Source organism: Entamoeba invadens (assembly GCF_000330505.1).
Source record: "Entamoeba invadens IP1 unplaced genomic scaffold scaff_1105074725885, whole genome shotgun sequence".
In the NCBI taxonomy this organism is placed as follows: domain Eukaryota; phylum Evosea; order Mastigamoebida; family Endamoebidae; genus Entamoeba; species Entamoeba invadens.
In genome coordinates this window covers 129,570-142,099 of record NW_004443720.1, presented here as the reverse complement: position 1 = coordinate 142,099, position 12,530 = coordinate 129,570, and the positions used below count along the sequence as shown (strand labels likewise).

Genomic DNA, 12,530 nt, shown 5'->3' with positions numbered 1-12,530 from the left:
AAACCCTATTTATCACTATTTCTCGTTTTGTAGAGCTTTTCATTTTCTGAATCACAATTCCTCATATTTTTTCATTATTTTTTTTCAAAAAAAAACACAAGTAAATCTAGTTAAAAATATAATAAAATTAAACTAATAGTTACTATTCACCTTTTGTATATAAAACAAACTGGAAAAACTACATTTAACAAACGATGAACCCAACTAAGATGTACCTTGTCGGTTACAACCTCTCGATGGTCATCGGATGGTCGTACATCCTTTTGACGTATATTCTCACTGCTCTTTCGACCAAATTTTCTCCGCAGGAAATGTACCCACAAGTCCACATCGCGCTTCAAATCTTCCAGTACGGCGCAGTCTTAGAGATCTTCCACACACTCTTTGGACTTGTCCGTTCGCCACTCTTCACGACTATCACACAAGTCTTTTCACGAGTTATTTTGGTTGCTGTCTTGGAGTATATTCCAGAGTCTAGAGGACTTGGATTTTTGTTACTTGGATGTGCGTGGTCGGTCACTGAAGTCATCAGATACTCGTTCTACTCATTCAAATTGTTTGACTTGCCAGTGCCATACCCATTGCTATGGTGCAGATACTCTTTCTTCATTGTGTTGTACCCAATGGGTGTGTCTGGGGAAGTCATTACATTGTTCTTGTCGTTGCCGTTCTTCAAAACCGTGATGTTCTTCGGACTCTTCCCAATGTCGTACATCATCTGGGCCCTCATTTTGTACTACATCCCGGGCTTGTATATGCTTTACACATACATGCTCTCCCAGCGAAAGAAAGAGCTTGGCCAGAAAAACATGAACAAGCCAATTGAGGTCAGCAAGAAGGAGTAAGACCCTATTTGAAATTCTTTTTTAGTGTTTTTTCTGTGAGAAACTTGATATTTCTTATAAGACAATTAATAGAAGAAAGATGATCGCTCAATTTAAAGGAAATTTGACTAAACAACAGCAAGACGTCATCGATGTTCTTGCTGCTGGAGTGGAAGATCCGTTTGATACTTATAAAAGTCTTTTTTTGTATTAAAAGATAGAGACTTACTGTTTCTGACTTCCATTGATGAATTGTGTGGGATTTACTCTGAGAAATATGGCACAATGAATCAAGAAGAAATAGTTGATTTAATTAAACAATATAGTTTGTATGTCTCCCAAGAAACACTGCAGAGGCAAAGCATTTCAAACTTGTTACGAGTCGAACCGACGAAATTAAAGTATGGAATATCTCTGTTTGATCAATATTTTCCTACATTAAAACCAGAGGGGATTATTGAAATAGCAGGCGAGGCGGGTGCTGGGAAGTCACAGTTGTGTATCCAAATCATGGTGGTCTCCGAAGTGATGTATACTATGCCATGTTACTATATAACTGACCAACCATTTCGGTATTATGAACGAGTTAAGAGTATGTCTGAGTATTACTGTGACCTCTTTAATAGTGAAACTATAGATGTGAATCGACTGATTCAAGTCTCAGAAGTGAAGTCGTTTGAAGAACTTAAGCAAAGACTTGTTCTTGTCGATTCAATGAAGACTTGTGGACTTGTAGTGATCGACTCTTTTGGAGGAATACTTAAAGACGCATTCGAAGACAAATATACCGAAAGAGGAGTTGCTATAACATGGACGGGAATGATGTTAAACAACTTAATTAATAAAGGACATGTCGTTATAGTTACGAATCAAGCCGTCGCGAATATTAAAGACGATACTAACAAGGACAAAATGATATTCGACTTTTTAATGGGGAACGAAGAAACTCGAGACCTTGAGATACAAAATGGACTCGGTGTCGTTTGTGAGGGAGGTGAATTGAATACTCCAAGTGGAATGCAATGGGCATATTGCGTAAGAACTCGACTCTTCTTGTTCAAAACTAATGAAACACTCGAACACGCTTATGATACATTCACCGATGAATGTAAAGAACAACTCGAAGGACTTGATGAAAGCACTTTCAAAAATGTATCCATCAGAAAGGCAGTCGTTAATAAGTCAAATGAAGTCGAAAAAGGTATTTGCTTGGAGTACTGTATTTTAGAGTCTCACGTCTGTGGGTTGGAGAGAATGGAAGATTGATTCTGTGTTATTAAAAAATTAAAAGAGATGATTTGTCCTCGTTTTATAATAATCAATTTGTTTGTGTTATCGTGTGTTGTCTAATTGAAAGTAAAAAGTAAGTATTATGATAGATCATTTTAATAACAAATTTTAATAATTAATTAGAAAGTTAAAATTATATTATAAATATATTATCAAATTAATAATATTTATTATCAATCAAAAAAAGCAAAAATAAAAATAATTAAAAACTCAAGAAACAGTCATTGTATGAAACATCCAATAGGTTCTTAAAATGTTGAGTCAAAATATACAAATCGTTCAAGTTGAACTGTTTTTTCTCTTATATTTTTATTTCGTAATGAACATTTTTTTGCTTTTGGTTTATCCAAATATAGTATAATTATAGTTAAAATCAATTAAAATTAAACTATATATTTATTGTGTTTCTAAGAGATATGTCCTGTAGTTTACATATTAAATTGAATAATAGTGTGTTATTTTTGGAATAGTGAAAAACTATTCGACTTATAATATAATTATAAGACGGATATAGTATAATTATACTAAAAATAAAAACTAGTTTTAAAAGTAGTTGCAAACACAAAAACCAGATGGTTCAATTTTCATCACATCACATCTTCTTTTTATTCCTGTCAATGTACTTTTCTCTCTCTGCGAAGTGTGTTGACGGGGTCTGTGGCAATGCGAAATATCTTTCCCGGTTCAAACATTTCAACGTCGACTTTACTCAGATGGCTGAGGCGAAGGAAGCCTTTCTCAAGAAGTATTCGCAACATAACGAGTATGGCTATAATGACACCATCGACGACATTGTCGCAAATGAATTTCAAGACAGACTGAATAACAGAATCTTCTTTGATTACACGGCCAATGGTGTCTACACGAAGTCGCAGATGGACAAAACGTTCAATGAATTGAATTCAAAGTTCTACGCCAACTCACATTCCCACAACGAATTCTCCTCCAACACTGATAACGTCATTCATCAAGTCAGACAGAAGATATTAAAACGATTCAATGTGACATCAGCAGAGTACACTGTTGTGTTTACAAGTGGCGCGACGGGTGCACTCAAGTTAATAGGTGAGAGCTTCCCATGGACGAATAACAGTAAGTTCATGTACCTTAGACAGAACCATAATTCAGTATTGGGGATACGAGAGTATGCTCTCGAACAAGGCGCCGAGTTTAAATCAGTGACTGAAGAGGAACTCAACCTTGAAGGGTGTGACGATTTGTTCTCCGAGAAGTGTGAAGGGATCCCAACCGTATTACGGAAGCCCACTCTGACGAAATACCCAACAACAGTATACAGTTTGTTTGCATACCCTGCTCTTGAGAACTTTGCAGGCGTCAAGTACCCTCTTGAATGGATCTCAAAATTTAAAGCAGAGAAGACGGGGAAGAACAACAAGTGGTTAGTGTTATTGGACACCGCCGCCTTCTTGAGTACCTCTGAACTCGATTTGAGGAAATACCCTGCAGACTTCTTAGTGATGTCGTTCTATAAAATAGTTGGGTATCCCACAGGTCTTGGCGCTTTAATAGTGAAGAACAGTGTGTTGGACTTAATGCAAAAAAGCTTCTTTGGTGGTGGAACAGTTGTGATGAGTGACTGTGACACGCACTTCTGCTTATTACATGAGAGTGGATGTCAGCGGTTTGAAGATGGGAGTTTGAATTTCCTGTCTATATTAGCGCTGAAATACGGTCTGGAGGAACAAGACAAATTTGGTGTGAAACACATTAAAGCCCACGTGATGAGTATCGTCGACTACGTGTACGACGAACTTTCTGCACTCAAACATTCGAGTGGGAAACAGGTTGTTGAGATCTATGGGAAGCACTCGAGTCATGACCACTCTGTTCAAGGTCCTATCATCAACTTAAGTGTGAAAGATAAGGATGGGAAGTACGTTGGATATAATACAGTGGAAGACATCTTAACAAAAGCCGGCTTTGAAGTTCGCACGGGGAGTAGTTGCAACCCTGGAGCATGTTATGGCTATTTAAATGTCACGTCGGACGAAGTTAAAAAGTTCTCATTAGAGAGAAGTGGGTGTGGCGACGACCATGATATCATGGACGGAAAGCCTCTTGGCGGCGTTAGAATCTCCTTTGGCTTTTTGTCGACATTTGAGGAGGGATATTCCCTTGTCCAATTTTTCAAGAAGAATTTTGCCCATTAATTATTCGCTTGTCTTATTGTTTTTTCTGTGCGCGACGGACCGGGTTGCCAGTGATAACACCCAAAGTTTCACTATTTTTGAAGCATCAGTACGATACTAAATGATATAATACATTTTACTATAGAAAATAGGTTGGAAAATGTGCCACAAATAGAAGACATTATTCAAGTTTTTGTGAATAGACTTTATGAGTTGTTTCTCCCGAAGTAACTGATTGATAAAGCCTATGATATGAAGAAACTTGGAGTTATAACATTGAAGAAAATGCCGATCAATTTATGGATATCTAGAGAACCCAATATATTCGATCAGAAGCCACAAAAGAATCAGGTTTTTCATATAAAATGGCAACATGAAGATCACAGAACCATGACAGAAATTAAGCCCAAGTGGAATTAGGAATCTTAAAGAATCGAGACGGCAATGAGGAGAGAAATAGTGAATAAAAATGGGCAAAGGAGTTTATGAAAACTTGAAAAAGAAAAAGAATCCAAAAATAGAAATTGCCCATATTAAAAGAAACTGGAAAAAAATGACGTGAATGAATACGCGGAAGAAGATACCTCTTTGTGAAGAGCGAGAGGGCCAACAGTGCACTCCAATCAGTTTGCCGTCCTTAAATCAATAATTTTATTAAATTGATATCAAAATGACACCGTTTATTGACAACAAGGGAATGAGAATGGGATTGTGTCGTGTAAATATTGTGGGATAGTCTTAAATGAAGAAGTTTTAGAGAATGTGCCAGTGAATACGTTTGTTTCTTATAACTCAAAATTTTGTTGTGAACACATTACGAGTTATTCATGTTATTCAGAATATATTTTGTGATGTTTTTAATCTATTTTTTCGACTGAATTAAATGGCCACCACATTTTTAACATTTTAAAAGATAACAAATTATTTAATAAAAAAAACAAAGGAATTTATCACTAGAAAAGACGACATGAAAAAGAGTAAAAACATTACTAGCGAAGAACAACTCATGGAATATTTCACTAAGTTAAATATAGTGACTAAAAAAGCGGGACATGGCCTGGAGATCTTTCACTCTTTAGAACACACTAAACTCCCTAAAGTGAAAGGGAAGAAGATGGACCGACTTCTTCTCGGTATTGTCTACCACATTTGCAAGATCGACAACATTGGCTTGACCATTAAAGAGATATCGAAAAACTTGAATTGTACTGAGCAAGAAATCATCAATGGGTATAAACTGCTTGAGAAGATCTCTCCTGAGACGAAAAATATATCAGTAAGTGATCCGGTCGAAGGGCTCATTCCAAAGTATTGTATAGCCGTCGGATGTGCAGATTTGATTGGCCAAGCCATTTCTATATCAAAGCAAGTCCAACGGATCCTCGAAGGCAAAAAACCCGTCACTGTCGCGGCGGTCATCATTTTGTTTGTCTGTCGGTACAACAACAAGTATGTTTTATTCTCTCTTCGTTTGATGCCATATAAGTACTCTTCTGTGTAGTATATCAAGTTACAAATAGATACGATTTCTCTATGGAAAAGTTGATCACGTCAACATGCAGCGTCACTGTTGCAAACGCGCGTCAGGTGTTGATCTCGCTGAACAAACATAAGGAGATGCTTGAGAAGACGTTGTCCGAGCGAGCGAAGTCTGCCTTTACACTTCACACACAAAAGTGAGGTTTTTGTTATTCATTTACATTCTGTGTTCATTTCAGATGTGTTTTGTATTGTGGAGATGTTTTGTATGAAAAATATGTAGAAATTTCGGAGTTTTTTTACAGGGAGTCTGGTCTTTTTAAAATGTTTTTAATATGTAGTAAATTGAAGGAAAAAAGGGTTTGTAATACCATTCTTATGGTCATTATTTGATATTTTTCTACTTTTGATTTGGTAGACGAACTCAAAGAAAGCCGATTATCGCTAATTGGTAGGGTTCCAAAGAACGAAAAGAAATTCTTTATTGAAAAAGACGAACTCAAAACTGTACTAAATAAAGTCTGGCTGATAGTCCCATTTTTTGAAAGAGAATTTGCCTGTTTTTCAACAACAAAACAATTAAAAAAATAATTGGCGATAATTTTTGGATTCGAGTTCTTTTTTAAAATAAAACTTTTAATGTTGCTTAATGGTGATAAGGAGGTTATCGATATCATGTAATCTGCTTTATTAATCATTTGTTTTATTATACAACAATAATTGTGGTCAAAATGTTTCTGTTTTTGTTGACGAATTATTATTTAAAAATTTGAATTCTAGACAATAATAAATTCATTTTGAAAAACTGCCAATTAAAGCTCCGCATTGCCCCGATTGCACAGATAAAACCCCATCGTCGGCTTTCCCAATTATTTTGAACTATCTTTCAAAATTGCATGTTCTAAATATGATAGCTTACTCCTTCAAAAAAAAGACCATTACATATAGTTGTTCAAATCTAGCTACTTGCTACCATCCGATTCTTTTGCTTGAATAAAAATTGACCAAAAGGCAGAAATTTTCAGTTTCATTATGAAAAATGGGCTATTTCAGAAGAGTCCATTTACGAGTTCTTTTACTACCTTTCCCGATCCATCAGCCGGGTACTACCATGTTTGATTATATTTGTTCGAAAAAGGAGTCGAAATATAAGGAAGAATAGTATTAAAAAAGAGGTCTTCGTTCTTCCTATAAAAGCACAACTGATCTCAATTAGTCCCATGTTTCCAGCAAAGCTCTCGGCCGACAAAAGTCACTCCCGTTCCGAGAAGAATTTGTTGGCAAAACAAAATTCTTTTCTCACTCGTTCGTTCATTAATTTGAAATGTGACCAACGCTTCTTCCAAGACGATTTAGTCGATGATGAGGTTTCTTCAATATTAAACCACTCAACACCAAGTAACAAATTCTTTCTCATCAACGAGTCCAATGTAAAACAAGACGACGACGATCTCAATGATCCTGGCCACACTTCCTTTGAAATCGAAAGGTGTAAAAAGCCCTCTCCAAACTTTGTTAAATAGACAAGCAGTTTGCGAGCTTGATTGCTAATTCATTATTAAATAGGTTCAAATTTTCATTCCCTCCACCAAATAAATACCATCCGCATCTAATAGTCTATTTTTAACCGTATACCAAGTCTTGAATCCAATTTATGTGTGACTCAATCATTAATTATTCGTTATGAATATGAAATAGAACTTCTTTTACAAACACTTTCATTTAAATCTTAGTGTAACCAAACACACAAATCAATTGATTGTATTGTTGCCTTACTTGACTGACTCGGCAATGACTTTAGTTTGCACTTCTTTCAGTACCTCATCTAGTGGTCATTTCCTCTTGGCAGTTCTAATGAAAAAACAAACTTTCAGAGAAATTCTTGATGTTCTCATTCACGACAAATGGGGCCAACAACTCTCTCAAAAAGAATTCGTAGAAGTCGACGTAGAGTTTCGATTTGATGTACTTCGTGATATCTCCCTGTTGTTGTTCCCTCCCTATCATTGTTCTAATTTGTGGAAACATATGGTTAATTTCCTCTTCCGCTTCGTGGAATGTCTTCGTATAGATCTTCTTATTACTTAACCCATAGCACATCACTGAAGCTGTCAACAAAATGTTGCACACAAGAGCACTCGACACCCCACATATAATAAATTCATTCCTCATATTCATCGTGAAAAAGACGACAAACACCACAACTACCACACTACTCAAATTCCTCATACACGCTCGTTTGAATTGATTGACAGGGGTCAGTTCAATAAGTCCTTCTATCACCTCCTTTGCTGCTCCAAACAACGTTTCCGTCTCGTGCGGAAGGGAGTTGTTCCGTCTCAGCGCATTTTTGGCGTACGGCGTCCACGTGTTGTCCGTCAGTGAACTTGGGGTCAACAGCATTCCAAAGTACCTCAGCAGCAAGATGAGTAAATTGTACGTCGCGCTGATGATGACAAATAATGAGCTGTGCCATCGCAAGTAATATTTCTTCCTTTTCTCCACTCGACTCTTCCAGCAATTGTAATTCCTCTGGTAGTTCGGGTTCTCTTGTGAACTGAGTGACTTATAAAAGTCGAAGTCCTTTGGTGGGAAGTATATATCTTGAATGATTCTATACAAGTATTTGCTCCTCCCTCTCATTCCCGTCTCATTTTCAATGACATATCGACTCAACAGATTGCTCCGTAATGTGCAATACTTCACAAACAAATTCTCATCTTCCGTTTTTGTGACAAAACCATCTCCACCCGTTGTATGGAGTCCATCATCATCAATAAAAGCTTCTTTAGTATCCAACTGATTGTTCGCATCACTCTTATTCTTCACGTCTTTAACTTCTTTCATCTCCGTGGGCTCGTGTTTCTCAGTTTCGAGAATTATAGAATCGTCAATCATTGCAGTTTCGAGCGTTACCGATGACATGAGAACGGACGACGCTACTGTCCCATCCTCACACTCGTTATCCTTCTCCTCCTCAAACCGGAACACACTTTTCACACGCTCCCAGTCTCCGCCATAACTCAATATTTCTTTCCTGCCAAAGAACTTTCTCGCTGCTATGAGTCTTGGGTCCTTCGTCATTTTATAGATTTTATAGGAATACCTGACTATCGAACAAAACGCAACGATAAAGACAAAGAAGAATATGACGTTCTTAAGTAAATCCGCCTTGAAGAAGTCGGAAAACTTGGGTAAGCTTCCGTCCTCCTTCGTCATGGTCTTAAGTGGATATCCAACAACCTTCCCGTAATCAATATATATCAGAAATGCTAAGAGCATAAGTATAACGACAGTCTGTATTATTGGGTACAATTTTGTGATCACTAAATTGAAGTATCCTTGCACTCGCCACAATTTGTAAAACCATTGAAACGACTGTTCTGGACATTTTACTGTTGATGTACTTTCTTCTTCGAGTTTTTCAATGAGTGTATATTCGTCTCCGTTCAACGGCTCCATCTTCTCTTTTTTCAAAGTTCTTTTACTTCATTCTTCTCCGAATGATTTTACACAAATCACTTCAAATTGTTATTAAAATTTTTATTAAAATTGTTATTAAAATTGTTATTAAAATGTTATTGAAGAAACAAGTGAATTAGACGGTATCGAACACATCTTTGTCGAAATACATATCATAAAACTTCTCAAAACCCCCCGAAAGTACTTTAATTTCCGTTTTACTGTCTTTGTATTTAGGGTTTTGAAAAGCAAAATTTAACATATAGGCACAAGATGGACCTCGAGAGTGAGACATCATACAATGGACTATCACCAAGTCATATGAAGAGTACATCGAAGCCAAAGAATCTGCTGTGTCGCGGAAATTGTATGAAGGTATGCTTATGGCACTTTTGATGACTTTATCTCCTAAATCATTCCCACGAACATCTATTATCAAAAATTTCTTCTTCGCTTTGTTCTCAGTGACTAACTCGAAGACGTCCTCAGGTTTGATGTAACCAAGTCGAGACTCGTCCATTACTTTATGTGTTTCATTCAGTTAATAGTAATTTATTAATAATTACTTTTACTATATTTTCTAGTTTTTGTCTTTCAATAGTAAAGTATTAAATGTTGACGATATGAAGTATATTGTGCCCAAAAAAAACATACACAACCAATCAAATACGAACAAGCTTTTCTTTCATTATTTCTCTTCCATGAAGTCTTTCTGAGTTTTTTTGTTTATCGTTGTTTTCCTCATTGAGTTGGCTTAGGTTGCACACTCTTCTCTTTATCTTCATTTTGAATAAAATTTTCTTCTTTAGGAATATCGGCTCCAAGAAGTGATAAGAGAGAATTGATGTTTTGTTCCTCTTTGTTTGTTTTTTCTTTATCGTCTGTTTCTTTTGTTGCGTTTTCTTTCGTTTCAAAAGTTTTTGTATGTTGTCCACCGTCTAGTGTACCGCCTTTAGTTTCGTTTTTAATATCCACTACTTTTTTTATTTCATTTTTAGTGACTTTGTTGTTTTCTATTTTTCCCGTTCTATCCACAGAAAGGTGAATAACAATAGGGGATCTCTTCGGTGTTTCTTCTTTCTTGCTCTCATTTAGTTCTTCTTTCGTTGAATTCGTTTTGGTCTCTGCGACCTTTTCAATTAATTGAGTTTCGATTTGTTCTTCTTTGAATTCCTTTTGTTGTGTTTCAAGGCTTTCCTTATCTCCAAAAACAATGAAAAAATGATTCATCGCAAAATTATAACAAAATGGGGATCCTCTCAAGCCCGGTCCCAAACAGACAAATATATTAGTGTTATTCATTCGATTGATCGTCGAATTACACAACACCATATACATAAACTCAACCAAGTCTCTTATAAACCCCTTCACTATCTGTGGAAGTTCTTGAAAAATTTTCAAGTATCTTTCAACCACCTCTTCTTCCTTTAACTCGTCTTTCACTAGTCGTTAGTCAAGAGACTTCATTATTAATAACAAATTCTATATTTTATAATAAAACTATTATAAAATATAGTTTGTACCGAACAGGAACAAACCTTTATACAACTTCGTAAATTCGTCGTCCACACTTCTATTCACAACTGCTGAAGGAAAGTCTCTGATATACTGTTTCAAGCAGCTGGCGAGTGTATACACATCAGAGCCCTCTAAAAACGACGTGTCTCCAAACTGCAGTCTTTCCTTCATCCACTTCATCTTTTCTTGACTCCCACAAAGTCTCAGAATACCATCCGTCTTTGTCGCGTGTTTCTTTAAATAGTCCAACACTTCTTTAATTGGTCGTGGGTACAAATCAGTGTGGTAGACTTCCCCGTACTTTTCGAGTTGCATTCCAAAGAATGGCACAAACGTTTCCTTTTCTATACCGTTGTCCTCTTTCTTGCCTATTTTGCTCTTTGGCTTCAAACTCTCTTTTTGTGGCTCAATAAGTCCTTTCACCTTCTTTACCAGTAACGGGTGTGCAACTTTCGACTTGATGTCCATCTTCTTTAAGTTGGCAATCCCATTCGTTTGACTGATTACTGTTCGTGGTATCGACTCCACCCAAATCGTCATCGATGAGAGTTGACCCTCCCACTTGTCTCGTTCTTCTTTGCCTTTGAACTTGATGTGCTACTGATCAATTCTGTCCCAAATTAATAGTAAAGTGTTTTACTATAATTTTATTATTTCAATACTATAATCAAATACATAACAAACGAAGAGACTGTTGACTGTCAACGTGGCATCGCCTTCCATAAAAAGTGTTGGGTGGTTCAAGTAAAACACGTGTTTTGAGTTATTTGAGACAGACCTTACAATGAAGAAATTTGATTTCAAAACGATTTTCTTCTTCTTTGGTTTAGCGTTGCCGAGGCGGTATTCGACAAAGCTGACGAGCTCTTCTTGAGTGATATAATTAGCGACTGTCTCGTACATTTTTGTGATTTTCTTTGGTTCTATTTCCGAGAAGTAAATGTTCAGCATCAAAATTTTCTCGGTGAGGATGTTGTACATTTCTTTCAGTGTTTCTAATGTGTTCAATTCACTCGCATCAATTTTCGTCAATTTAGGTCGCGTTCGAGTTTTCGACGCAAAAAGAGCTGTTCGACGAGCGGCATTCGTCATCAGTTGTTTCTTTCCGTACGTCTTATTTACTCGAGTAAGTTCGTACCTATGTTTTGCGAATGAAACTGCAAATTTTGTTGATAAAATACGTTGGGAAGGGTGTTTCGTGTTTTCCAAAAAGTTTACCAACGCGTTCACGTTGCGGTCTTGTCTGAAAAATTATTTTGGTATTCAAATAATGTTATTCACAATAAAGAACATCGAAAAATCGAAACAAACGTCTCTGGTACGACTGGGTGTTGCGTTGTATCGTCTTGTGGACTCTCTATTTGAAGTTCACTCGCTGAAATGGATAAATGAATGTTCTCTAAACTATTTGTGCGAACCACACGAGACGCAATCATTCGTTTAAAGTACTTTTTAAGTTCAAAAGAGTTGGTTGTTTTTAAAATAACCGATTTTGTAAGAGATAGATGGATAAGTGAAGAGAATAATATTGGTTTGCTTGGTTTTTGTTTAATAATATTATACACGATAACTTTTTTATTAATATTTGGTATCTTATTTCGGTTATTAAACTATTTGTATTGGGTTAATAATAGAAAAAAATATTTGGCTTTTTTAACCACTTTATCGATTTTTATTAATTCGGTTTTAAATAATTGAAACTAGAAATAAGTATACAAAGTTTACACCATAAATAAAGTTTTAAGTGGCATTTTTATATTTAAGGTGAACAGTGAAATATGTTATATTTTAATCAATATTTAACTAT

General features: G+C 36.1%; 7 protein-coding genes across 7 annotated transcripts; 4 read left to right on the top strand and 3 right to left on the bottom strand.

Moving 5' to 3' along the window:
• Positions 1-194: 194 nt before the first annotated feature.
• On the top strand, positions 195-845 carry EIN_047440 (protein PHS1, putative; the record flags this gene model as incomplete). The annotated part of the gene is made up of 1 exon (XM_004261174.1): positions 195-845. The coding sequence occupies one exon, from the start codon at positions 195-197 to the stop codon at positions 843-845; it is 651 nt and encodes a 216-aa protein (XP_004261222.1).
• A 79-nt stretch (positions 846-924) lies between these two features.
• EIN_047430 (hypothetical protein) lies at positions 925-2,090 on the top strand (the record flags this gene model as incomplete). Its single annotated transcript, XM_004261173.1, has 2 exons — positions 925-1,004; positions 1,046-2,090. 2 exons carry the CDS (start codon positions 925-927, stop codon positions 2,088-2,090), a joined length of 1,125 nt encoding a protein of 374 aa, XP_004261221.1.
• A 641-nt stretch (positions 2,091-2,731) lies between these two features.
• Positions 2,732-4,285, top strand: EIN_047420 (molybdenum cofactor sulfurase, putative; the record flags this gene model as incomplete). The annotated part of the gene is made up of 1 exon (XM_004261172.1): positions 2,732-4,285. The coding sequence occupies one exon, from the start codon at positions 2,732-2,734 to the stop codon at positions 4,283-4,285; it is 1,554 nt and encodes a 517-aa protein (XP_004261220.1).
• A 541-nt stretch (positions 4,286-4,826) lies between these two features.
• EIN_047410 (hypothetical protein) lies at positions 4,827-5,944 on the top strand (the record flags this gene model as incomplete). Its single annotated transcript, XM_004261171.1, has 4 exons — positions 4,827-4,890; positions 4,959-5,040; positions 5,222-5,713; positions 5,785-5,944. The coding sequence occupies 4 exons, from the start codon at positions 4,827-4,829 to the stop codon at positions 5,942-5,944; spliced, it is 798 nt and encodes a 265-aa protein (XP_004261219.1).
• Positions 5,945-7,515: 1,571 nt separating this feature from the next.
• On the bottom strand, positions 7,516-9,205 carry EIN_047400 (hypothetical protein; the record flags this gene model as incomplete). Its single annotated transcript, XM_004261170.1, has 2 exons — positions 7,516-7,568; positions 7,612-9,205. The coding sequence occupies 2 exons, from the start codon at positions 9,203-9,205 to the stop codon at positions 7,516-7,518; spliced, it is 1,647 nt and encodes a 548-aa protein (XP_004261218.1).
• A 136-nt stretch (positions 9,206-9,341) lies between these two features.
• EIN_047390 (hypothetical protein) lies at positions 9,342-9,725 on the bottom strand (the record flags this gene model as incomplete). Its single annotated transcript, XM_004261169.1, has 1 exon — positions 9,342-9,725. The coding sequence occupies one exon, from the start codon at positions 9,723-9,725 to the stop codon at positions 9,342-9,344; it is 384 nt and encodes a 127-aa protein (XP_004261217.1).
• Positions 9,726-9,946: 221 nt separating this feature from the next.
• On the bottom strand, positions 9,947-11,815 carry EIN_047380 (hypothetical protein; the record flags this gene model as incomplete). The annotated part of the gene is made up of 3 exons (XM_004261168.1): positions 9,947-10,647; positions 10,729-11,320; positions 11,408-11,815. The coding sequence occupies 3 exons, from the start codon at positions 11,813-11,815 to the stop codon at positions 9,947-9,949; spliced, it is 1,701 nt and encodes a 566-aa protein (XP_004261216.1).
• Positions 11,816-12,530: the final 715 nt, after the last annotated feature.